The sequence below is a fragment of the Macrotis lagotis genome, chromosome 6 (assembly GCF_037893015.1).
Source record: "Macrotis lagotis isolate mMagLag1 chromosome 6, bilby.v1.9.chrom.fasta, whole genome shotgun sequence".
Lineage (NCBI taxonomy): Eukaryota > Metazoa > Chordata > Mammalia > Peramelemorphia > Peramelidae > Macrotis > Macrotis lagotis.
This window is the reverse complement of record NC_133663.1, coordinates 89,044,508-89,071,612: the sequence shown is the minus strand read 5'-3', so window position 1 is coordinate 89,071,612 and position 27,105 is coordinate 89,044,508. Positions and strand designations below refer to the sequence as shown.

The following is a 27,105-nucleotide window of genomic DNA, read 5'->3' as shown; positions in this document are numbered from 1 at the left end:
GCCAATCATATTGTTTTCCCCATGATACTGCTTTCAATTTTTTTGAATGCTTCTTCTATCTGTAAAAATTATCTGGGCTTTCATTTGGGATCTCTTTCACTCACTGAGAAGCTAAAGACTTCTTTTCTTAGTTTTATTAGTTGTACCAAGAAATTAAACAGGTCTGGAACCTTGTGTGTCAGTTTTCAATTGCAGCACAGCTGAGTGGAACCTTGATGGAAACTCAGATTTTCTAGGGAACATCCCATATAAAGGTGCAAACATATGAGATGGAACATCATGTCTAGCAAACATAAATTAAAATGGGGCCACTAAACCAAACATATGGATCCCCTGTGGGTTGTCTATTGACTTAGAAAAGTACATATTCACAATATGCGTGTCTACTGTATCCTTATGCATTTTATTAATTATTTCCCAATGACAACAGCTGATGTTTGGGAAACAGCAAACAAGTCAATCTGGTTAGAATTCAGAATGGGTGCTGAAGAGCAATTGTTGAAGAGCAATATAATAAACAAAGGTCTGTTGAAGTCAGATTGTGAAAGACTTTAAAAGTCAAACAACAGATGAGCGTGCATTTTATCCTAGAAACAAGAGGGAGCCACTAGAGTTTGTGGAGTAGGATATCAGAGAACTAGGATGTAGGAATATCAATTTGGCAGCTGTGTGGAGGATGGAACAGTTTCAGTTGAGTAATGAGGCTAGAAGCAAGACTGCACAGAGTTTAGAAGGGAGTGCAAATTGAATAGAGAAGCAACAAGTACAGACAAAATTTTCTTTTGGCTTTAAATGGAGACAGCATAAAAGACAGTAGTTAAGGTTTTATGTTTTTTTAAGAAAGGGAGAGATTAGCTTGTGGCAAAGAGGGTTGAGGAAACACAACCTAGCTCTAACATACCTACTTACTCTAGCAAAAAACCTAAAGTCATGCCATGTGGAAAGATGGATCAAGAAATAAAGTGAAAAATTAAAAAAAAAAAGATTTCTTTCACTCCAGAAATGCAGCCAGAAGATCATGGGAATTAAATAAAGTAGTTGCTCTTCCAGCATAACCAGAGATCGGACCAAAATAATGTAACCTGGAAGGCTCTGTATCTAGAGGCTACAGGAGTAAAGATCTCCAACTGCAGTCAGTGACAAAACATAGTTTCAGCTGCACTATGATAGAAACCTCCCCAGGTCATGGGACTCCAAGTACCCTAGTACTCTGTCTTGAGATGCCATGAAAGGCCCAGAAGATCTGGAAGCTGAAAGGGGCTCTGGCACAAAGACTGAATTCAGGAAGTAAGCTGGAGATATAAATAAACTGAAGCAGGCACTGACCATAATAAAGCACTGTTGTAGATCCTTTATAAATACTTTAAAATTCAACTTACAAAGAGAGTTACTCCATAAGAACTCCAAACACAAATACTGAAGAAAAAATGGATTTCCCATATGGACACAATTAGAAGAAATGAAATAATAGCTCAAATATGAACTAAAAGCTATAGAGGAAAGAACTGGACTTACCCAAGTGATAGAAGCTTTGAAAATTAGTATGGACCAAAGAAAAATCAATTACTATAAGAGCAAGAAGTAGAAAAAAATCAAAAGGTTGAAAAAAGTAGAAAATACCATGAATCTGTTATTAAAGACAAATGACCTGGAAAAGATAGTTCCAAAAAAGTTCAAGTGCTAAGGAATCATAGTTTAGATCAAACAAAACATATCAGTTTCTATTATCTTGGAACACAATTTATCACACAACAAACAAGAGATAAGTTTTACAATTAAGGAAAAACTTGCTCTACAAAGCAGAACATAACCTTTTAATAGGATTTTAAACGGAAGAGGACTTTCAAGCACTCCTGATGAAAAGTATAAAATACCGGCTAATTTTTAATGCTGTCCTTCATTTTCGAAGAAGACCATGACATCAGGGAGGTGATGCCAAGACAAGCATATGAACTGGATTTAAGTGAGGAGGTGTTGTGCTAAGTCACCAGCCTCACTTTCTCCTCCAGCGCCCAGATATGAATTAAGATGACTAGAGGTGGACTTGGATGCGACGCAATTGGGGTTAAGTGACTTGTTCAAGGTCACAGATCCAGTAAGCATCTGAAGTTAAATATAAATTCAGGTCCTCCTGACTTGAGAGTCAGTGCTCTACACACTGCAACATCTAAATGGCTCAGTTCACAATGAATGCGAACAAGAGAAAACTACCTAGAAGGGTAAGAAAAGAAAAACCTAGAAGGATAAATTGGAGCAACTGAAAGGGGCTATATGATGATGGCAATGTTAACATTCAAATAGAAGAAATGTGTCTCTTTAAGAAATCTTTTGTCTTTAAAGGGTATTGAGTTAAATGGGCAAAAAAAGGAAGTCTTGGGGTGGCTAGGTGGCACAGTGGATAAAGCACTGGCCCTGGAGGCAGGAGTACCTGGGTTCAAATCCAGTCTCAGACACTTAATAATTACCTAGCTGTGTGGCCTTGGGCAAGCCACTTAACCCCGTTTGCCTTTCAAAAACCTTAAAAAAAAAAAAAAAGGAAGTGGGGGGGCTATAGATTGGTTTAATTCTGAAGGCTATAGGGGGGGAAAAAAAGAGAAGAAAAGGTGTAAAAGGATTACATTAATGCAGAAAGGAGGAAGAAGGGGGTGAAACTTGCTATTTCTCATAACTGGAGTATGGAGGATGGGTATGTAAACATGAAAGATAGAGTAGCAGGGGCAAGTTTCAGACAAACCTCCCTCTTTTCAGAAAAAAAGAGCAATTAAACTCATCCATATCCACATGCATGCATACATATACAAAATTCAACGGGGAAACAGGCAGGAATAGGCAGAAGGAGAGAGTTAAGAGAGAGTACTACCTGGGAGGATAGTAAGCAAAATTAAACTTCCTAATCTTGAAGAGAAAATTAAAAGGAAAAAAGAAAAGCAAAGAACTAGAAACCAAGGGGGATGTCCATCAAATGGGGAATGGCTATACTAATGATAAATGCATGCAATGGAGTATTCTTGCACTGTAGGAAATGAAGGAAATTTCAGAGAATCGTGAAAGTGTGAAGTGAAGAAGTAAGCATGAACTGAAAGGAGTAGAACAAGGAGAACAATTTACTCTAGGGTAACAATGTCGAGCAAGACAACTTTGAAACATTTAAGAACTCTAATCAAAGCAAAACCCAACTACTTCTCCAGAGGATAAATGATGAAATATTTTATTCACTTCCTCTTGGGTGCCAAAGGAGACAAATTTTTCGTACATCCCACTGTGTGGATTTATTCTCTGACTATGCTTATTTGCTAGAAGGGATTTCCCACACCCACTATCATTTTTAGTTAGGGGAAGATGAGGTAAAGCTATTGGGATATTCCTTCTAGAGAGGGTCATCAAAACATTTTAAAATGCACGGAAAAGAAGGAGACAGGCCAGTTTTAAATATAACAATGAATTTTTAAAAATATTTAAAATAATTTTTAAAAAGCAGGAGGAATGAAATGAAAATTCAGTTTCAAATGCAATCTTCTTTTGTGTTCTGCTGTGTATGGAAATGCATTTTGGGGTGTGTTTAAGTTCAGAACAAGAAAACTTAAACCAAAAAGTAACAAGGGATATTTGGGCATATTTGTAAGCAGTAGGGAAGGAGTGGATCAGAAGAGACTGAAAGGAAAAATGGAAAAGACTGACAATTACAAAAAAGAGGAAGATAATTGAAGGGGAAGTTCTTGAGGAATAAAGTAAGCATAGGATCAAAAGCACAGTAGGAATTGGAAAGAAGAAGGGCCACAATCTGAGAGGGAAGAAGAGGAGTTGGAGATACTATTGAGCTGATTTGAAATACAGAACTGGAGAGAAGAGTTGCATTGTGGATGAAACTCATTTTTCAAGGGAAGTAGGAGGTGAGATCTCTGCTGATAAGGATAAGGTTGTAAGTGACATGGGTACTTGAGAAAAGAAGAAATGGTTTGGAAAAAGAATAAGAAAATCAATCAGGAAGGAGAAAAGGTTTGGAGAACATTAAGAGCTTAGGTGAGAATAGGAAGCAGTTATATACTGGAGCCAGTTACCCAAAATCTAGTCTAACATATAAATACCAAACGTAATTAGTTTTCTATGATCATTTAATTAATCTACAGTTTTTGGCAATAGAAGCTATAGATTTTTAGAAAAACCAAACCATTTATATAAATTAAGATAAGGCATGGTATTCAATCTATTGGAATGTGTTTTAAGAGATTAGGAATTTGGCTTACCTGGGCATGGACCAAAGAATCATTAAAGAGAATGAACCAATTCACAGAGAATCTACCAGCATGTTGTAGAGACAAAGCTCGATTACTACTCTCACAAATTAGCCTACGTTCTGGCTTCCTCAAGGAATCCTGTGATAACAATAAAAATGCAAAACAATATGCTTCAGGAAAATTTGAAAAGATTTAAATATAACCTACAAACATATTCCAAAAGAAAAAATAAGATTTATTTATTAGCACAAGTAAGATGTACTAATCAAATGTAAAATAACAAATTACATCTAGGGGGAATTCAAAAAAAATCAGAGATCAGAGAAAAATAAAAAATTCATAGAGGCCAAATGAAAAAATGTGTGAAATTAAACTGACTGCCAAGAAAAAAATGAAATTGATAGAAACATAAAACATCTATTGCTATGAGATTTAGGTATATTGGGAAAATGTCATTGTAGCATTATCATCATAAACAGTGGGGAATGGGGTGAAGAAAATTACAACAGTAATTATGAAAATGCCTGCTGTTTGCAAGGTGTGACAGCAGGTGCTGTACCGTCATTTTCCCAGGGAAGGTCTTCCAGAAGCCCAGTGTGTATTCTGCTTCCTTCCTTTTCCTGCCGAGATGGAGAGCAAGAGTCTCATAACAAGAGCTGGAATCCTGCAGTTTCTGGTACTCTGGAGATGTCTAAAGGTCAACAATTAAGAAAAAAATAAGAATGTGAACCAGTCATTGCCAAATCGAAGCCAACAGAGGCAGTTTGAATATAGAATTTACTTTAGGGAGACAATTCATATTAAGAACATGGTTTCCCAAAGAGGTATTGGAATTTGAATGGAGTTGGCTATATTTTAGATATCAATTGTCAGAAATAATAAATTCTATTAGGCAGTTATTAGTATGAAGTAGAAAGATAACCTGAGGGAAAAAGAAGAAGGTACTCTTTCTGATAGGTATTTGTCAGAAAGGAAAGCAGAAGAAAAAGGAAGAATCAGGAGATATATTCTGAGTAAAGAGATACTGACTGAGGAACAAGAGGAGAGGGTCTTGAGGTAAAAAAGATGAGGTGGTGGGAAGTAACTCAAACCTCATAAAGTTAGTTACCTAGGTTTCTGAAATTTGATTAGGCACCAGATAGTAATGAAAGTAAAAACAAGATCTATTTTGGTTTAAGCAAAGATAGTAGTAATAAAGACAACTTATGGGAAATAACTTCAAATAGGTGGTATTTCATGAAAAGTCAGAAACTTGTAAATACTTTAAAGACAATTGTTTCAGAAGCAATTTTAGCAAAAAGAAAGGACACACTCATCCAGGAAAGGCTTCCATTAAATTGAATGTCAAAATGACAACTTGTGAGGCTGTCCGGTATAATATTTCTTATTTAATGTTTGAGCAGTTCAGTCATTATTGATAGATGAGGATTTCAAAGCTGAGTTAGTAGAAGATGCCCTTGGTTGCATCCTCAGTATTAAAATATTGGATGACAATAGGTCTTGAGGGGAGCGAAAAGCAAAAGCCCCAAAGAAAAGGTGGTTAAAGGGTCATTCTAAAAGAATTAGAACTTTCTGAAGTAGGGTACAGATCACAAGACCACAGCTGATCTAAAGCCCTACTAGAATAACATTGAAGTCATGGCTTCTCCAGACTAGTACCAAACCATTTAGACCACATCCAGTTCTGAAGATGGGACACTGTTAATTTTTATAATAATGAAAGCTGATCTAGTTCAGATTCCTTCAGGTCTCTGGAGATCTGGTGTTGAGGTGAAGTTCAGCATGCATCTGACCTACATTGTGACTTGTAGCCTAGAGGGTGGAAGCCTAGAGGTTTGGAAGGAGGTGCCACCCCATTCTCTTTTTCAGAGAAGAATGGGTGAAGAATAGTATACATTTTAATGAGGTCTGAGCTACAAAGACATCATTTGTATAAAATGACCTTTTAGGGCTAAGATGAGAGACATAATTAAAAGAAATCTGCAGTTACTAAGAATTATGTTTGTCATCATTAGGTTACATTTAGCCATGAAAAAATCAGGATCAACTTAGTCTAATTAGTGGCCGTGTGGAAGCAGAGTACAAATACAGAAAAGGAACTAGGATTCCAAGTTCTTAGATAAATCCAAAGAAAGAGCTTACCACTTCAAAACAAGTAGCAAGTTTTAGCAAAACTCGAGCATAATTATGAAGGCGTCTGATTGGCAAAAAAAACAAAGTGTTCAGCACTTCCACCAATTGGATATTTTCATCATTCACCTCTGATAAATCTTGTAATAACTCCTGGTTTTTATTTAAGAAGTCACTAGAGAAAGAGAGATTTATTTATCCAACAAGTTATTTGAAAGCCTATTTTGTATATATTCACTGGCACAAGAAAAATATCTTTTTGTCCTTACTGTGAAATTTATAATGTGACACATTGAAGCTGTGGAAGAAAAGTAAAAATCACAACTGACTAACCCCTGATATCACTAGAAGAGTTGTGTTCAAAAAAATTTAGTTGGCAGTAATGACAAGAATTTTTTAAGTTCAGAACTTGTTTGTATGTTTTCAATACTGATAAACTTCAAGAAATTAATCTCTTCAGAAATAATTACATAGCACTAATTTTATTTTAATAAAGTTTTTTTTGTTTGTGATGTAAGTTGGCTGGCTAAATTATACAAAAGTTGATAGATCGGAATACTTAATATCATACTATTCTTTAAAATCAAGGAAGACATGTTTAGCAAAGCATTACCTAAAATAAAATGGGAATCTTCTAAGTAGTTTTTTAAAAAAACATTTAGTTTGGTAATTCATACATATGATTAGACCTGAAAGAAGAAATCTCAGAATTCATTCTTCTGGCAAATCTTAGTCTGCCTTAAAAAAGCTGAGAAAATACAATTTACTGAAAATATGATTGTATTGAAACTTTTACTTATGATTTTCTCTATGTCTTCTTTGATTATAAAATCTCTCCCATGTCATAACTCATTCTGTTTCCTCACATCTTTTTTAAATTAGATACAATATCCATTTGAAATCTGAATATAATATATAATGCAAGATCTAATGTTATTTTCAGCCTACTGGCTTTTCAGTTTTCCCAATAGTACTTGAACACCTTTCCTTAGTAATTTGTAATCATGATTACAAATTTTTTATCAAAGAAAATTAATATGGATAGAATAAGGGAAACTCATTAAAGGAAAAAAATATATTTGAATCCAGTAATTCTGACAAAATTCTGATACAAGACATGTGGCTAACTGAAAATCATGAGGTAAGTACCAGAAAATGGTCAAAATACATGAATTAACAATTTTCAGAAGAAATGTATAACAATCATGTTGTAAACTTACATGCTCCAAATACTAATAAATGAGAACAAACTGAAATAACTTCTGTTTGACCTCATACTCAACAAGAATAGATACATGTTATTTGAGAAGAAAAGGACATTCTAAAGTCCAAATTCAGAGATTCAATTTAGATTAAATGTACTATAGTAATATAAATCATATGCAATATAAAAAAAATGCCCAAATTCCTTTGAGCATAAAGGCATATTGTGCAAAAGACACAGTACAAAGTTAACCTTTAGCCAAAGGATTAACTAACAAGAATTTTTGAAAAAAAGGTAATGTCCCAGTTGAGAATAAAAAAAGATTTTCATATCAAAGCATCTCTTGTTTTTAAAATAAATATTGGGAGAGATGTATTTACTTACATAGCTGGCTTGGCAAGAAGTTGGAATCCTCCCATAACCATAAAATTTGTTATAGATGTGCAATATCTTTAACAAATAAGAAAAATAAACATATTACAGTTAAGATCAGAATTTTAACAGCTTAAAAGATAGTTATTTCTCTTGATGCTTCACCTATTAAAAGTTTTTAAAATGTTACAATGCCGACATTTATGAGTGTTTGGGTATTTGTTAGTGGTAGGGTAGGTAGGCCACTCATTTGCTATTAAGTAATCAAGAGGAAAAAAACATATAATTAACACTGAAAATTTAAACATATCTGAAACATATCTAAGAACTAGAGTTAATACAATAATGTAGTTACATTTATATATGAACATCACTACACAGAAGATTAAAAGATGAGAAACTAACTTCTGAAAGTAAACTTTAATCTAAATATTGTATATTAATTTTGGTTCTCCCTATTAAAATTTCTTTGGAAAGGAATAATAAAAATGGGATTCAAAAAAACTGTTTGAAACTTATCAACAAAACTAATTTATATGAATTTAGGAATTATTTATAGAATGTGGCATGTTTTTATCCATACAATCTGCTACTTAAGTCCTGGTATATAAAAAAACAAAACTGAAAGCAAAGTGAAATAAATTGATAATAATAACTAGCATTTGTATAGTGCTTCAAAGTTTGTGAAAGTCTTTCCAAATATTATCTCATTTTATTCTCACAACATCCTGGGAGGTATGCGCTATTATCATCACCACTACATAAGAAGAAACTGGAAAAGACAGAGGCTCAATGTCTTGTCCAAGGTCACACAACTAGTTAAGTGCCTGAGGTTGGATTTGAGCTCAGGTTCTCTAGCCACTGTGCCATCTTACTAACTCTTTAAAAATAATGGATACTAAAAATATCAATTAAGAATTAGTAGAAAAAACAAAACAATTACATTAAGCAGATAATAAAGAAAAAATTCAAACTCTTCTAGTTACAAGTAGAACTTCTTACAGAATGGTAAAGAAACAACATTAAGTTCATATTGCTGAGTGTGTCCAGAGAACATATTATAATCTTTTCAAGTCATTGATACTAAAATGGAATTTTCTTGTCTATGATGAGCTTAAAAAGAAAATAAGCTAATGCGCTACTTGGGGAATTTGCCCACCAAGTAAAACTTTCCAATAAACTTAATTTTAATCGTCAGTTTTGCTTAAAACAAACAAAAACCACATGAAAGACATTATTTATTTGATTCTAAAAAGCTCTGTGAGACAACAGAAAGTCCAATGTTCAGACTTTGAAAGGACTTCTACTATCAATCCAGTAAAGAGATAAATGTTTTTAATTTCACCTGGTAAATTGTTGATATAAATAAGGCAAAAGAAAAATTTCAAGTTAAAAAATTGCTAAATCCATTTGGAGGCTTCTGAAAAACAACGAAGACTTAAAATGTATCTCCGTCTTAAACTTTACTTGATTTTAGAAAAAGAACAAGACACATACCCAATTCATTCATAGGCATTTGTAAAATTGGCTATCTTTCCAAATTTGAATAATTCACTGAATAGAACAGAATTGTTCCTTTTGATTGTTAGGTACACTGTGTCTATATTTAGCATTTTTGGCATCATCTATAATATTATGATACAGTATAAATTTTTTGGAAGAAATGCTTTTCAAAACCAAAGTCTTCATTTTTTTAATCATCATAAAAATGTAGTCCTTATACCTCTCCCTTCTAAAGAAAACTAAATTTTAGTATTGCAAAACAATAGGTGGCTTAAAATTAAAGTAGTGTTTTGCAATTTATATTACCTTCTGTCACTTTCCCTAATCTAGTTTCTTCTGATTAAGGAGCTATTCTCCTTGGAGGAATAACCCTGCAGAGATTGAATATGACACAGGACTGGATACTTGCTCTGTATAACTATCCAAGAAGAGACTTGCATGCTTCAAGATGGCCAAACTCCTGGCTTCCTTAATCCCATGAAGGAAGCTGCTCAGTGAAGCTCCATGCTGACCAATCAGGTAACACAGCTTGCTGAATCTGCTTGCTACCTCCTGCAACAGCTGGACTATGGTGGTAGTGCCCAAGTTTTCTGTAACAATGGGTAATTAGAATAATTTTCAACAAATGCTTATAAATCATTCAAATTATACATTCATAAATTTAAATATGATAGCTAAAAGTATAAATAATATAAGTAAATATGTATAAGTAAATTCAAATAAGAATGAGAAAAAGATATAAATCAAAACTTCAGTAAATCTACTAAAATTATCTACATAATAAATCACATAAAATTATATATACACACACACACAAACATATATATATATATATATGTATATATATATATAATAAAAATTATTTTTAAAAATTAGAACACGGAGAATTTGGGGTATTACCACTTACCTAAACCTAGAAGGGGTCTGAGAATCTGGGATTTAATATCACTTAGTTTTGAGTAGAATCTTCTTTCTGTGGTAGCCAACTCATGCAGACTGGCAATATATCCCATAATATTTTTGTCCACCAATGCTAGGCAGCTGTCCTTCCCTGCTGTCACACTGCTTATGTACCCAAGCTGAAGAAAAAGAATAGGACATGATTATAGGCTGAATATCATTTGCTCAAGGTAAGAATTTTAAAACTGTCTTTTTTCATCCAGATCTATGATTTTACTAGTGCTTATAATTCCCCTATAAGGAAACTGTCTTCCCCTGAATTCAAAGTCTTAGAAAATTGCATGAACCACTAAAAAGTTGAGTGACTGGTCTGGGTATAGCCCAGGTGGGTTAGAAAGGTGATATGAAATCAGTGATGTGACTCTGGGTCAGTTCTCTCTGTCCATTAAACCATACCACTTCTTTTGAATCACAAATCCACCTCTTCCACTAGACTGAGGAACAGCATAAAAATAGACAGAGTGAGATGTCTCAGAAGTGAAATTGCAAAAATCATGGGAAAAAAATCTTACTATGTATGATAAAATATAAATGGGCTATCATAGTGGTTTACGTCTTTTCATAAAGAATCACATCACATCTGAATATTTAAGCTGACAACACTGAAGGGGAAACAGGAGGGAATTCCTGAGTATAATTTCCCTTCAATAAGAGCATTTCTTTCTTTCTTTTTTTTTTTATAGGTTTTTGGAAGGCAAATGGGGTTTAAGTGGCTTGCCCAAGGCCACACGCCTAAGTGTCTGAGGCTGGATTTGAACTCAGGTACTCCTGACTCCAAGGCTAGTGCTCTATCTACCATGCCACCTAGACACCCCAGAGAATTTCTTTCTTGAAAAGAAATAAAAATATAACTCTCTCATACTTCAGGTAGTAGTACTGACTGCAGCAGTTATTCTACCCTGATTACTTTGGAGAGGAGCAAAGGGAAATATCAGATATTCTAAGAAGGACTGGAATTTTAATCCCATGTTTTTACTTAGTTATAACGTGTCTTAAGGCACTTCACCTCACTGCGCCTTGTTTCCTCATTTGTAAAATGAGGAATTCAGACTAGATCTCTAAGGTTTCTTCAGTTCTATTGTAGCCTATAAACTATCATTTTTATAGTGAGCCTAAAACTCAGCTGCAAGTTTACTGGGATATCTGTTGTTAGGTTAGGTCAGCATTCTGATTTAGGGATCAGAAACATATTTAGTCATCAGTGCCATTAGTAGTATTACACTATGGTTATAGATGTCACTGGATGGCATAAAGACAATTCAGCCAAGCCCTAAGAAGTAGCAGGGTGTCACAAAGGGAGTCAAATAAGATGGATAGCCTGGAAGTAATTTTGTCATGTTATGGTAATCTTAAAAGAAAAAAAAGAAGTATATTGAAGGGGGGGGGAATTTACCTTAGGGAAGAAAAGGAAAGGAATTCAGGTGAATTTATTTTCTCCCATAATTCAGGGGCACAATAGAATCACATTTTGAACTGACATAGAGCAAAGTGAGTAGAACCAGAATAATTTAAACCATAACAATTTGTAAAAACAATTTTTAGACTTAACAGGTAACTCATTCTAGAGGACTAATGAGTTAAAAATGCATAACTAGACATAGAGGCTAAGACATTTTTAGACAAGGTCAATGGGAGTAGTAGTTCTGCTTGACTTATGAATATTTGGTGCAGGAGATTTGTTCTTCTTTTTCAGGGGGTGAAGGTAAAAGGAGAAGATGAGAAGGAAGGAGGATAGATGCCTGTTAATTTTTTAAAAATAGATGTTTATACATGTACAGACTGTCTCCTCTTGTTAGAATGTAAGTTCCTCAAGGCTAAGTGTTGAGTCCTGTTCTGACTCATATATTGAGTCCCTTTCTGGACTCCCTCAATCCTTTCACAAGCAAGCTTTGAAGGGCAGGAGACAAGGATGACAAGTTCTCCCTTTGTACACCAAGGTCTCCGTTTATTGAACCAAATACCAGTGCTTAAATATCCTTTCTAGTCCCTTAATCCACTCCCACTCCTGTGGGACTTAGTAAAAGGAGGCTCTGGTGCTCAAGGACATCAGGTGATAATAGTTTACAGTGCTCTCCCACACAACAGTCCCTAACAGGTAAGGTTTTGTTCCACTTTTGTCTTTGTATTCTCAATGGTACAAAGTAGATACTTAGCAAACTACACTATTTTTAGTGCAAATTTTAATTTTGAGAAGACTGGTATTATCAGGGAAGAGAAATATGAAAAAAAGTAGGCTGAGGGAGTAAATTGTTTAGAGAAGAAATGAGGAAGCAAAGTAATATGAAATATTAAATAGAAAGAGATATGATGTAAAATAATTGGGGGAGGAAAGGCAGGGGAGAAGACAACGGGAACAGTGAGAGAATAAGTCAGTAATCAATGTTCCATCAGGTATGTTATCAGAGCACTTTCTAACATGAGGTTCTGTCTGTCTCTCTCCACTCCTTCCCTCCATTCCTCCCCCCCACCCCATGTCCCTTTTTTTCTCTCCCCTCCCTCTCCCTCTCCTTCACTCTCCCTTTCCCTCCCTTCCTCCCTCTTTTTCTATCTCCCTCCCTCTCTTCTTCTCTCCCTACCCCCCTTCAATGATGAACTATTGTCCAAGGCATAAATTTATTTCTTGCATATAAAACATCAACAATTGTAAAGAAAGAAGGCTGGGCTGATCAGGCAAGAAATTTAAACATTCCTTTCCTGACTCCAATTACTCCATGTGGACCACAGACAAGTCATTTAATCTTTGTATACTTCTATTTCCTCATCCATTAAAATGAGAATTATGCCTGTAGTACTTATGCCTCATTTTTTTTTAACAAATGACATAATATATGTAAAATGCTTTATGAACTATTAGAATCTCATAAGCTATTATTATTACTATTAGAGGAAGTTAGGTGGTACAGTGGATAGAGCGCCAGGTCTGGGGTCAGAAAGAGCTGAGTTCAAATCCAGCCTCAGACACTTAATAGCTGCATGCCCCTGGGCAAGTCATTTAACTATCTGCCTCAGTTTTATCATCTTTGTAAAAGGAGCTGGAACAGGAAATGGCAAACCACTTTACCAAGAAAAGCCAAATAGGGTCACAAAGAATCGGACATAAGACTCAACAACAACAACAACAATTATTTACTAATATTCCTATTCTATGATGAACTTACCTTACTACAAGATACTAGTAGAGTTGAAGTCTTTGTACAAGTACTAAGATTATCACTTTCTACAGGTTCTTGCCGGCCACTATAATACAATCCAGGCTGGAAATCATCTGTGTCTGCTAAAAAAAGGGAATAATCATGCCCAGCAGCTATACTCCAGATTCCATTTTCATTGCATACCTATAATTAGAGAGAATTATTTTCAATTTCAGATCAATGTTAGTTAGAACTTCTGTTTTAGATCAAATAAGGAAATTATCTTTATGATATACTGGTTTCAGCAACGGCAAAAATACTCACTGCATTCAAAAAGCAGGTCTCTAAACAATGTATTTAGCCAAATATAGTACAAAAAAATTTGGTATGAGCTGCAAAAGAAGGAATCTCTTTGCAAGTCCTTTTATTTACCTTATATATTAAAAAAAAAAAGAACTTCTATCACAATCTTAACCACAGAATTTGAGGAGTTTCAACTCAGTTTCACTATGTTAGAAGACCTAGCCCTCTGCCTGTTACAGAAGAGCGCTTATTGAACCCTGCTCGCCTGTGTGCCAGGGCAGACTGGCTATCTTTTCTGACCACACTGCACAGGAAGCATAAAGCCAGATCAGGGAAGAGTGTGCCTTTGATCTAGAAGCAATAATCCAAACTCCCTTTGCTCCCTTATGCATATGTCTTCATAATGAAATGAAAACTAATAAAATTAATAATATGAATCAGATACAACACATTTCATTTATGAAGACATATGAATAGGTTTTTAATAAAAGTTGATTAACTGAATTGACCCATTTGTGTTCAACCTCAGGAATAGTTCTTCTAGCCTGCCTGTGAACTACCATGTCTGTCTATACAGAATTAAAGGGATGAAGAAACTGTTCAGTCTGTTGGTAAACTACTCTACTACACCTGACTTCTCTTGTATGACAACCTGGACTCTGGACTCAATTCCATCCTCTGGAATTATGGTACTTGAATAACATTTCCTAGTGACTGACCACCTGGCTATGATTTCTTGCCAGCACAAGATCCCTTGGAGTCTGGCTTATATCATTGGATTTTTTAATCCTGTCTTCTTACAATCTAACACCTGGCATGACCTCATTTCAATTTCTGATCCCTGGAATCACTATGTGTTCTTTTTTTAAAAAAATGAAACAAAACGAGAAAGGACAGTTTCTTATTTATAAAAGTTGATTCAAATCTAATCCTCCTTCCCACCCCTCAAATAACTTTGCTCAAAAATAAAAACTTTAAGCTCTTTCCTACAAAAATGTTTATAACAGCTTTTTTTGTGGTTACAAAGAATTGAAAACCAAGAGGATACCAATCAACAGTGGAATGGCTGAACAATTGTGGTATATGATTGTAATAGAATACCACTGCACTGATGAAATGATGAAGAGGATGCTTTCAGAAAAACCTAGGAAGATTTATATGAACTGTCACAAAGGGAAATGAGCAGAAACAGGAAAACAATAGCAGCAAGATTGTGACTTACTCTTGATTAAAACAATAATCCACAACAAATCCAAAGGACTCATGAGAAAAATTCTATCAACCTCCAAAGAGGGAGAACTGAGGAACTCTGAGAACATAATGAAGCAGATTTTCTTTTATTTTTCTTGTTTTTTTTTTATGGAACATGGCTAACATGGAAATATGTAAATATGTCAGCATATTTCTTGCCTTCTCAATGAGTGGGAGAGAATTTGGAGCTAAAAATAAAAATGAAAAAGGAAAAGAAATTCTCAAAGATATTAAAATACCTTTGCAAGACGAGGAACTGTAGTTGGAAAATCTAAATGACCAAGTTGGCCAAAAGTATTACTACCCCATGAGTAAACCTGTCAGAAAAAATAAAAAAATTATTAATATGAATCAGATACAACATATTTCATTTATGATAATAGTTAACATGAACAAAATAAGGTTACTCAGGCATATTCTTCTTATGTTTCCATTCTCTAGAACAGGAATTCTCTACTTTTTTTGGTTTTGAAATTGTTTGGCAAACTAATGAAGTCCTAGGGTCCTACCTACCCTCAGCAGAATAATGATTTTTTAAAAGTCCAGGGTTCTTCCCACTATGTCATGCTGCCTTATAGAAATATTACAAATAAATCCATTTTTTAAAATATGGCAAGCAAAACAATGTTTGCCTCTCAACTGTCTAAAATGAAAGAATTGGCTAAGCCAAGAGTCTCTAATATGAACATTTTACCATAGCAATGACAAGCACCATTTCTATGTTCACTAAGGACAAAAGAGAGATAACAGTAGAAGAAATTTAAGTTAAAGATCTAAAAGATATGAAGTTCATTTTAAGCTTCTAAAGAAGAAAATAGTCTGGTGGTCAATCTGAATAGTCTTTAAACTAATTTAAAGATTAATTTTCTAAATTTGGTTAGGCAACTGACAATACCTACAAACTATCTTGTTCTGATTTAGCTACAGATATGGACATCAATTTAAGGTTTATTACTGTATAACAAAGACTTTAGAATATTCTTTTTAGTTTCTTAATTAACGGTTCTTTCCCTCTCTACTACTCTAAACAAAAACCTCAAATGACTAACTTGAGTTGATAAATATTCCCTAACAACCATGGGTATATAATCTCTCTACTTTCCATAGAACATATGGTTAGTCTCATGCATAGCCAAATTTTCTGGAAAATAAAGGAAATATGCTGTAATTTCTATGATATTTTCTATGTCAATAGTTCAAATCTAATTCTTCAAATAAAATTAACATATAGTAATTCTTCTCATACCTGGGATTTAGCAGTTAGAGCAAGGGAATGATGACTACCAGCTGCCAGATGAATTACTTCTTTACCATCTAGACATTTTACACATAATGGTTGAAGCCTGGAAAACCACAAAAACCCACAATTTTAAGACTAAAATTGAAGAAGAATCAAATGAAAAACAGAGTCCTAGCCTATCTCAAATACCAGAATAACTCCAGGAAATAGACTATTAAAAAAACATACTGAAGGGTCAAACAGCTAAAGAACAAAATATTTTCTTGAATCTATGTTATAAGGTTTTCAGTCAAATTATTAACTTTGTGTTTGATTAGGCAGTAGGTAACTTATTCCTGTAATTTAAAACAAGATATGATTCAAATTAACACAGTCTTTGTTACAAAAAGGAAATGCACATTGGGGAGGAAAAGAGTTAGGACCTGTAAAAAGTTATTTTATTGTTTCTCCTATTCTTTAGAGCTAATAGACAAGATCTAATTATTTTGAATTTGGATCCCATTTACCTACCCATAAACCTAACATCCAATCTATTTTCTAATTTAGTGAGTTTAGTTACTTTTCTTTAACCAAATAAAATCAATGTAACTAATATACAAAGGAAAACTGACAATTGGGGGATGGTGGTGGTGGAATCTTTATAGAAAATATTTGATAAGGATATGATATCCAAGATATCAAAAATATGGAAATTACCATAAAAACAAATTAATGTAAATATGGAACACAAAAAGGGAAAGTTACATTAAAGGTACAGAATGCTGCACAAGTTGTCAAAGATACCAGATGTGCCAATTGGTTTTGTTAAATTTTTTTGGTTAATATTTAATAGAAAGCAAAGCTTATTGGATAGAACAATGGTTTCCATTGAGTGGATGATCATGGGTCAAAGGGTTCAAATGATAAATGCTTAGATATTGCTTAGTTATGTTATAAATATATTTATATATACATATATACATATATATGTGTGTATACATACACACACACACACATACATACACACACACACACACACACACACACAACCCCCTCTTCAAGGAGTTCACAACATTTTTTTGCTGCTATTGAAAAAGGTTCATGGGACAAAATTCACTGAGAAATATTGGTATAGATCCCTGGAACAGGAAGGAAGAAGGATATATCTAGAATGACTGTGATATGAAACAAAAATCATCAAAAAAACTTCTTTTGAAAGGCAAATTTCTCAGTTGAAAAAAATTGTGTAATCGGTGTCTTTAATTAATCATCAAAAATAACTTTGCAAATATCTATTGGATTTCTGGGGTTAGAAATTTCAACTGCTTAAGATTACCAAAAGGTAATGGCATCTTCAATCAGCAATGTACTAACATGAATAAACCTCAAGATAGGGGAAAAAAAAGAAAAGTTACACATAGACATTAAATCTTCCTTTGGTAGAAACACATTTAAGAATATAGGGAAATCTTTTATGGTGTTAATGAAATTTTTTTAAGTTGGAAAAAGTTCAATTTCATCTAGTTTGCTAGACAAATACTTAAGAGATTAATTCATTTATAAAACAGATGTGAAAATGCTGCAGGGTTTTCAAAGCCCTATTACTCCATGAAAAGACTATCAGTTATATCAATTTTTCTGAACCTAATTTTTTGGTTAATTTTGTCTACTTTTCCCTTTTCTCTGTCTTTCATGTTTCCTCTTCCTTAACTGATCATAACACAGCACTGAAGCACATACTTTATTTGTTGTTTTACTAAATTGTTAAAATGCTTTCCCTCAAAAGAATCACTAACTTCTTTAAAACACAAGGACTACCTTCTCCAGGAAGTCATTTCAGTCCCCCAAACTGCTCCCCTAGTGCCTTCCCCTCTATCTCCTCTATCATTTACATACAATTGGAATGTAATCTGAGGGTGGAAACTGTTTTGCTTTATGCTTTTTATTTTTATCTCCAAACCTTAGCACAGTGTTTAGAAAATAATAAGAACTTAATAAATGCTTACTGGTTGATATACTTTGTTCTTAAATTTTAAATCAGTTGGATGGGATATTTTACTATTCTCTCTCAATCCTATACCTTATTCTTTTTTTTTTAAAGGTTTTTGCAAGGCAAATGGGGTTAAGTGGCTTGCCCAAGGCCACACAGCTAGGTAATTATTAAGTGTCTGGGACCGGATTTGAACCCAGGTACTCCTGACTCCAGGGCTGCTGCTTTATCCACTATGCCACCTAGAGGCCCCCTATACCTTATTCTTAAACTTTAAATTAGTTGGATGAAATATTTTGCTATTCTCTCTCAACTCCATCCCTTGTTCTTAAATTTTAAATTAGTTGGATGGAAAATTTTACTATTTCCTCTCAACCCCATAGCTTTCACTCAAAATTTGTTTTAGATGATTTAAAAATAGTCAGTCTCCCTGTATAGATTAAAAAAAAAGAGAATTCCACAAAAATTTCAAATTTGATAAATGTAATTTCAAATTTGTTCTGTAAAATTAAAACATTTTTAAAAATACTTGGTTTTGGGGCAGTTAGATGGCACAGTGAATACAGCAGGAGGATCTGATTTCAAATGTGGCCTCAATAATTGCCTAGCTATGTGACCTTGGGCAAATCACTAAACCCCATTGCCTTAAATAAACAAAAATTTTAAAAAGTACTTGGTACAATGAAGGAAGAAAGGTTACTAATCTAATTAATTTCCATGGGTAGGAAAATATATTCAAACCATTACTAAAACAAAAATTCCTTGAGGATATCTAATTCACCTTTGTATCTTCCTCAGTGGTTAACACGGTGCCAAGCCCTTAGAAGGGGCTAAAAATAATAAATGCTTATTAAACTGAATTCACATGTTTATTGAACCCAGTGTTGTTTGTTAAATATTAACCTTACCTAGGCAAAACATCACCATGTCCTAGCTGTCCTTCTTTTCCTTTTCCCCAAGTCCACACTTCGGTCCTTAGAGAAGGGAGGAGAGCATCTGCTTCCCCACTATATGTAGGTGTCAACACCACTGTTCGTGTTTTTGCCCGGGCAGCTTTTCTCAGGAGCCTGGGAGAAACTAAGAACATAAAATTGGCAGATATAGAGGATTTCAACAAACTAGAGATTTCACGTTTTTGTTCTATTTAAAAAAATAAAAACTTTCAAGCTTTTTTAGTCCAAGAAATCAGTTTTAGGACATTCCGTGGGTACTTATTTGGTCATATGAGATCAACCATAAAGTATTACAAATGAAAGAACATTCGGGTGGGTTTTATCATAATCTTCTTGCTGTATAGTTAGTTAAGCAGGTCTACTCAATATTTTCACAAAAATTGATTTCTGGTAAGAATTTTTTTTTTCACTAAGGAGACTGAAAAGGTATGCTTGAAATTCTTTTGAGATTTTCAATGTCAAATCTAGCCTTAATTTTTATTATATTTCAAAATAATCTTTTAGAGATCCATTACTGACATACTATTTCATATATAACTACATTTAAAGCATTTTAAAGCTATATTCACTAAACTATTCTTTAAGAGCTTTAACACAGATGTCAAAAGTTCTAAACAACTTTATATGGTAGGAGCTTACTCATTTCAATCACTAAGGACACAGAGGGATCTGAAGAGATCTGAAAAATCTAGGGTCTGTTTTCTGTACAATCTGCTTTCTGTCTTGGTCCCTGTCTCATTCAATAAATTATTAGTGAATAGTTTTAGAATACCAGGAGCAGCAAGTGAGGACAGTAGTGACAAACACAGCTGACAGCATAAAACAAGGATTAGGATAAGAATGATGGTCAGCAAAATCTAGAAAACAGGATGGAAATGGGAAGGAAAACTAGCACAAATAATAAAGGACAGAAAAGGGTTACTGAGAAATGAGTAACAAGGACAAACAACAAAGAATAGCATATAATTCAAGAAACGGCCTCTGGACTTTGATAAAATATAGTCTAGATGATCAAAAGATTCCCAATTAGAAAAGAATCACAAAGACACAAAGAATGTTGCTTGCCAGCATTTCCTCTGCTCAGTTTCTATTATTAAAGCTTGATGAAAAAAGATTCTTTGGACTTCTGAGACACTATCCATCTATACATAAATAGTAAATCTTATTTATTCTAAGGTCACTTTAAATGGCAACCTCAAATACCTGAAATCCATCTGAGAAGCAGGAAATAAGCAAAACAGTCAATGTTTTTGATGAGAAAAAAAAAAATCAGTGTTTCAAAGACTTGAGTGAGGATCTAAGGAACACTTCTAGTAATGAAGTACATGAGTTTTAGCATATAGTTTATTTACTCTTATTTTACATACCACTCAAACAACCTTACTGTCTGATTTTCTAACCAACAACTAATTAGAACAATCACAAAGGAAAGGTAAGAAGAAATTAATATTGGAGAGTAAAGGGCTCCCTATCACAAAATCAGGGCAGCTAGATGGCACAGCGGATAGAGCACTGGTGATGGAGTCAGGAAGATCTGGGTTCCAATAGGCCTCAAACACTAACACTTACTAGCTGATTCATATCTGGTCACTGGACCCAGATGGCTCTGGAGGAGAAAGTGAGGTTGGTGACTTAGCACAGCACTCCCTCACTCAAATCCAATTCATGTGCTTGTCATGGCATCACCTCTCTGATGTCTTGGTCCTCTTCAAGAATGAAGGACAAACAACATCATCACAAAACCAACTATCCTGGAGAAGGCTATAACTAATTACTAATAATGATATTCATGAATGACCTTGGACCATCAGGAAAAGTTTAAAGCAATAGGGAACCAGATAATATATTTTAGATTTCGATCCAAAATGATTCAAATAAAACAATTTTTAGTGTCTAAAAAAGTAGAGCTTTATTTATCTGGAAAATTCATTTATGCATAATATGTCATTCCTCAACAAAAAATTCTTCTTAATAATCTTATGATTGGTGAGTTTAGAAGCACCCAGGCTTGCCAAAACTCATCTCTTTAGAAACTGACCACTGCCTTACCTTGTGATAACAATCCAGGAAGAGAAAGTCTTCTGCTAACTCCCTCAGATTCCTCTTCTCTAATATCCACAAGACTTGAACTCTTCTTTCCTTGCATTGATTCCAATTTAACCTGCTCTTCCCGGCTATCCTTCAATCCTTCTGGACCCAAGGCAGCACTGCTTGACTGAAGTCCACTTTCACAAGGAGCTAGACTATAAAAATTCATTACTTTCTTAAGAGACAATGCTCCAGCTTCATATGTAGCAGCTACTCTTACACCAACTGCTGAGGCACAGGAGACCACCAAGCTGTTTAGAGCAGATGTACTTGTGGTTGGTGGGCTTGGGAGATTGGGATCTGGTTCTTCAGTAAGAGGCTAAAAACAGAAAAAAAAACCACAAAAAATGAGCCCTTTCACAAAAACCTAAAGAGGAATTACCTTTAATATCAACAAGCATATACTTCTTGATGGATTCAAAATAAAAGGAGATCTGTCTTAATGAAACCCTTCATCAGAAATTTAAGATTTGATGGAAATGTATACCATTTGAAAAAAGTCTTCACTAATGGCTATTTCTTTTACTCTCTTTTGGGGGGTGGGGCAGAGGTGTTCTTATGTTTTTTAAAAATGCAAACAAATAGCAGAAGAAACAATACAGTTACTCCTATTGGTCACTGAAGGCCAAGAAGAGTTTATAGTTTATCTTTAAAGAAAACTAATAATAAAAAAGAATATTATGACGGTCTTTTGGGAGAGAGGGGTTGGGGGATAAGAGGAACTAAATGCTCCCTAACTTGCCTAGGCCAGATGTGCAACAGCCATTCACAGGCTGTTGATTGGCTTGGAATCTTTGATCTCCTGTTTGAACACCTGGGACAATCAGTCCCTCTTGAAAAGCAGCCTAGTGGCCTCCACAACTTCTGGTTCTATATTGGTTCTATTCTAATATGGACACTTGATCCACTTTAGCCCTGCTGCAGTTAATAACTCCTAAACTCAATGGTGGCCCAGAAGCCATAGCTTACTCTAGCAGCAAGGATTATGGATATGTGTCATCAGGCTTGTCTCAAGGAAGTAGAAAGAAAACCTATTTGCTCTTCCAACTTCTTCAGAGACAAAAAAAAGAAAAAAAATCAAGATAGATATTTCTGTAATTGCAGAATTTAAGGATTTAAGAAGATGGTTTTAAAAGTATCTGAAAATTTTTATTTTAAGCAAAAGAATATTTTTTAAAAGTTTAACAGGCAGAAATTAAAAACATGACATTCTTATGCTAGAAAAAATAAGTTAACCCTATATGATCTCTTGGCTTTTGGTAAACCAACAAAATAATAATAATCATAAGAATATGATAAAAAATGTTATTACCAGGAGCTGATTAAACAAAAACAAATCATTACCTTTGCTCCCATTCCTTAAATGTGATAAGTAATAATTAAACATTCAAATACCAACATCAATCCACTCACAAGATCATTTGAAATTTTCTCATACAACTTGCCAAATACATTTGTTTACTGAAAAGGAAAGTCATGGAACCATTAACTAAACTCAAATAAAGTTTTTTTGTTTTACCAGAACCTCAAAAGCATACACTTCATAATTTTCTTCGCCTTTTTCTTAAAAAAGGTTCTTGGGGGCAGCTAGGTGGTGCAGTGGATAAAGCACTGGCCCTGGAGTCAGGAGTAACTGGGTTCAAATCCGGTCTCAGACACTTAATAATCACCTAGCTGTGGGCAAGCCACTTAATCCCATTGCCTTGCAAAAAAACTAAAAAAAAAAAAAAGTTCTTGGTAGGTAGAAATTTATTTTAAGGCTCCTGAAGGATGAATTTTTACTAAGATAAATAGAGCTGTCTCATCTTACTGAGTAAAGTAAAAGGAAGAAAGCTATAAGTTAGAGAAACCCAAGAAAAAAAATGAAGGTTTCTGCTCCCTATATTTTTATGACACAATGCTTCCCCTGCCCCCACAAAAACCCCAAATGCTCTTCAATAAAATGAATACCACAAAAGTTGATCATGGATTCTGAAACATTCTATTCTATGCCTATACTACTTAAAGAGTCTCAGATAAATAATTTCTATAGTAAATGCTTTTATGATACAGATGTAAAGTCATATTTAGGAATGGGGGAAGGGAAGGGGGAATGATTAACATTATAAAATCTTACTTTACTAGGTAGCATCTGAATAAGGATCTGAACTCAGGCATTCTCTATAAACAAAGCTATAATCAAACTATTTTATAATAACTATTTTGAATGAATAAAAAAACCAAAAGAAACAAATTTCAATTGTTGGAATATAATTGTGAACAATTATATATATATATATTATATATGTATATATATATATATATATATATACATATATAATATATATATATATTTTAGATTTTTTTTTCTCAAGGCAATGGGGTTAAGTGGCTTGCCCAAGGCCACACGGCTAGGTAATTATTAAGTGTCTGAGGTCGGATTTGAACCCAGGTACTCCTGACTCCAAGGCCAGTGCTCTATTCACTGAGCCACCTAGCCACCCCAAACAATTATATTTTAATTATGAAATACCTCTAATTTTGATTTTGAAAAATTATCATTCTGGAGAAAAAGGTTAAAATGATTTTTAGTCACAAAATTCAAGAATTTCCTATGTAATATCATATTAAATTTTATTTTTTCAATCTCATTTTTTAGAGAGGTAATACTGTAGAAAGCACTGGTCTTAGACTAAAGGAGATGTATGCTAAATCCTGTCACTCAAATCCAGGGAAAGTCTTAACATTTATTATCTTTAATCTCTCATCTGTAAAATGATGTAAATATTATTTTTACTATATTTACCTCAAAAGGTTGTTGTGAATAAAGTGTTTTGAAGACTATGAATGTGGGATTTTCATGTTAAATTTTTAAATAAAGAACTCACCTGAACTTCAAAATTCTTACCTAGTAGTATCTAAGAAGCTCAATAAGTAGACTGTATATTAATAACTATTTCTAAGAAAATTCTAAGTTATTCTCTTACTAGAACATTAGATAATCAGGAACAAAGGAAAAGAGGATAAAAAGTCTAGTTTCTAAAACTTAAACCAAGTTTCATACATGATTGTTTTTCTAAAAGTCTTAAAGTTTTTAAGTCAGGGTTTGAGTATTTTCCTATTATGCTGTTATTAAAAGGTTAGGTCATTCATTACTTTTACCATAGAGTAAAAGAGAATATGTACTTCTATACATTTTAGCTTGTGTTAGACCAAAGGGACGAAATTCTCTTAACAGAACCCAATGCTTCTCTTCCATTCTCAAAAGAAAGTAGATACTATGGAAAAGTTTTCCAAAAGAAAGTCTCACAAAGACTGAAGAGGTCCCAATGATGTTTTCTGAAGACTGGTCTATAACCAAAAAAGGCATACTACTTCCTGTACAGCACCTGTGAATACAGGTAGACAGATTGGATAAAATTAGCAATAGTAAAGAAAATCTAGTCTTTTGTGAATATCAAAACAAGATAGGAAGAAAATGGGAAACTGTTAACTCTAAGTAAGCATTGTTTTGCACATAATGGACACTTAAAGAACTGCTGAAAGAAATCCAATGTCTTTAAAACTATACATTAAGTTGCCTAGAACTATATTCCTTTTCTTACTTAGTAGGTTTGGTTACTAAGAGTGAAAACAAAGTGGTACCCTTACTTTTTGAGACAGAACCTAGATTTCTAATTAAAATGCTGAGAATTACATAGTTCAACAATAATGACCCAATTTACTACAAAACCTAGCAGGTACCTGTGCTACCTCTACATCATCACTTGTCTCTGGAGGTCCTTGTAATGTATCATCTGAAAACTTCTGCAAACATTCCTTCTCCACACAGTTGTTAGGGAATGGCACATTTCTCAAACTGGAAATGCCTGTGGTTCCAGAGATCTCTTGTTCAGGGGGGATGGCCTCATCATTCACTGGCTGTATATTTTCAACATCCACTCTGGAAGCAACAGACAAACCATTTTCTCTAAGAGTCTTCTCCTCTCCCTGGTTTTCAGATAAACTTTTGCTTTCCAAGCTTTCCCCTGTGGAAGAAGTGAGGGCATCATGCCTTTCAGTCTGGGCATCTGAAAGTGCAACACCTAATGGACAACAATGACTATCAGAAATGATCACATGGTCTTCTTTGTCAGTCATAGTAATCAGGAGCTGGCTGCAGTGGTTACATCTTTCTGGAACTGGCTTTACATCTTGTGATGGTAGACACTGTACAAGCGCTAAGCTATGGGAATCACCACAGGCCACTTGTAGCACTACTCGTCCAGCGAGATGCTCTACTTTTTGAGGTTTTGTCACTGGGAAAGTAGTGGTGATAAGTCCCAACTGACAACCTGTACCCCATGCCCATATTTCTCTGCTTATCGAGAGTGCCAAGGTGTGTTCCTCTCCACATGCCAACTGCAAAATCCTGACTGATAACAGAGGACTTGTCTCAGAGTCAGAAATACTGATGGGTGTTGGTTCTGGTACATAGTGCTGATTAGCAACAGCACACTGACCGGCAGAATTCTGCCCCCACATGTACACCATGCCATTCTCTGTTACTGCTCCACTGTGGAAGCTCCCTGTTGCCACAGTGGTAACATGCTGTCCAACCAAAGCATTTTCTAGTAGAGGACTCCTTGGGCAGATCTCTCCTGGTTCAGTTCTCCAGGGAAGGTTCCCGAAGCTGTAGACTTCACCACCTGAAACAAAGCATTAGAAGATAAGGAAATTAATTAACACTCTCTCACTTCCCTTTTAGTGTAGCTGGACTTTTATATTTCTTTCATTTTCAAAAACAGTTGTACAGAATATGAATATGCAATCTGTACTCCATGTTAACAAAATATGATACCTTGAACATTCTGAGGTATAGTCAGAATTTGTACAAAGAAATGAAATTTTCTCAAGATTCAAAATAATTCTATCATAAATTAATAATAACAACAGCAATAATATTAACAACAGCCTGCATTTATACAACATTTAAAGGTTTGCAAAGTGCTATAAATATCACTAGGTCCTTACAACAACTGTGGAAGGTAGGTGCTATTCATTATTATTATTATTATTATTATTATTATTATTATTATCATTATTATTATTATTATTGTACTAACCTCTTTACAATAAGGAAACTTAGGGTGAGAGAGGTTTTTTTTTTGTTTGGTTTTTTTTTTCATAAGGCAGGTGACTTGCCCAACTTAGGTCATTCATCCTTCCAGGGTTGGTGCTTTATCCACCTGGCTGTCCCCCTGAGAAAAGTTAAATGACTTGCATAGGGTCATACAGCTGTCTGAGATGGGATCTGAATTGAAGTCATCTGAACTTTTCTAAATACATTAATAAGACTATACTTGGGCTTTCCTGAAATTTACACCTGTTGAAGTTTCTCTAGAACAGCAGATTTCAAAAGCTCATTGTCTATGTATTTTGTAATTAATATGCAATTGTTCACAATTTATTTTTATGGTGACCTTGCAATGACTTCAATTTATTTTCCCTAGGTTTTACTAGACAAACAAAATAGTTTCCCTTGATTGTAGCTTAGTATTAGTAGATTCATTACTAATGAGATGATTTACATTACTAAAGGTCTCAAACAAAGCCTGAAAAGGTTTGAAACAAAAACAATCAAGGCAATAAATTTCAAAATATCTGGTAAAGAATATACAATTTAGAATTTTCATTCTTCAAAAAGAAATGCTATTTTAAATCAGTATTTTTCTTGGCTTAAACTTTGAACTAACCAAAAACACTCCCCCCCCCCATTCCTCCCACCAACATGTGTGCCTGTGTAGT

The 27,105-nt window shown here is 34.3% G+C and overlaps 1 protein-coding gene across 4 annotated transcripts in view; it reads right to left on the bottom strand.

Annotated features, from left to right (window-relative positions):
* The window catches only part of ALS2 (alsin Rho guanine nucleotide exchange factor ALS2), a 72,185-nt gene that overhangs the window by 34,357 nt on the left and 10,723 nt on the right, over nt 1-27,105 (bottom strand). For 3 of the 4 annotated variants that reach the window (XM_074191643.1, XM_074191641.1, XM_074191639.1), the window contains exons 3-14: nt 25,063-26,006; nt 21,301-21,658; nt 19,207-19,375; nt 16,336-16,432; nt 15,329-15,406; nt 13,563-13,739; nt 10,352-10,523; nt 9,854-10,034; nt 7,954-8,019; nt 6,378-6,540; nt 4,795-4,926; nt 4,245-4,373 (exon numbers count right to left, since the gene is read on the bottom strand). In XM_074191643.1, the coding sequence (XP_074047744.1) occupies nt 4,245-4,373; nt 4,795-4,926; nt 6,378-6,540; nt 7,954-8,019; nt 9,854-10,034; nt 10,352-10,523; nt 13,563-13,739; nt 15,329-15,406; nt 16,336-16,432; nt 19,207-19,375; nt 21,301-21,658; nt 25,063-26,006 (2,666 nt within the window). The remainder of the gene's footprint in view (nt 1-4,244; nt 4,374-4,794; nt 4,927-6,377; nt 6,541-7,953; nt 8,020-9,853; nt 10,035-10,351; nt 10,524-13,562; nt 13,740-15,328; nt 15,407-16,335; nt 16,433-19,206; nt 19,376-21,300; nt 21,659-25,062; nt 26,007-27,105) is intronic. The other variant, XM_074191640.1, reaches the window with a different exon arrangement.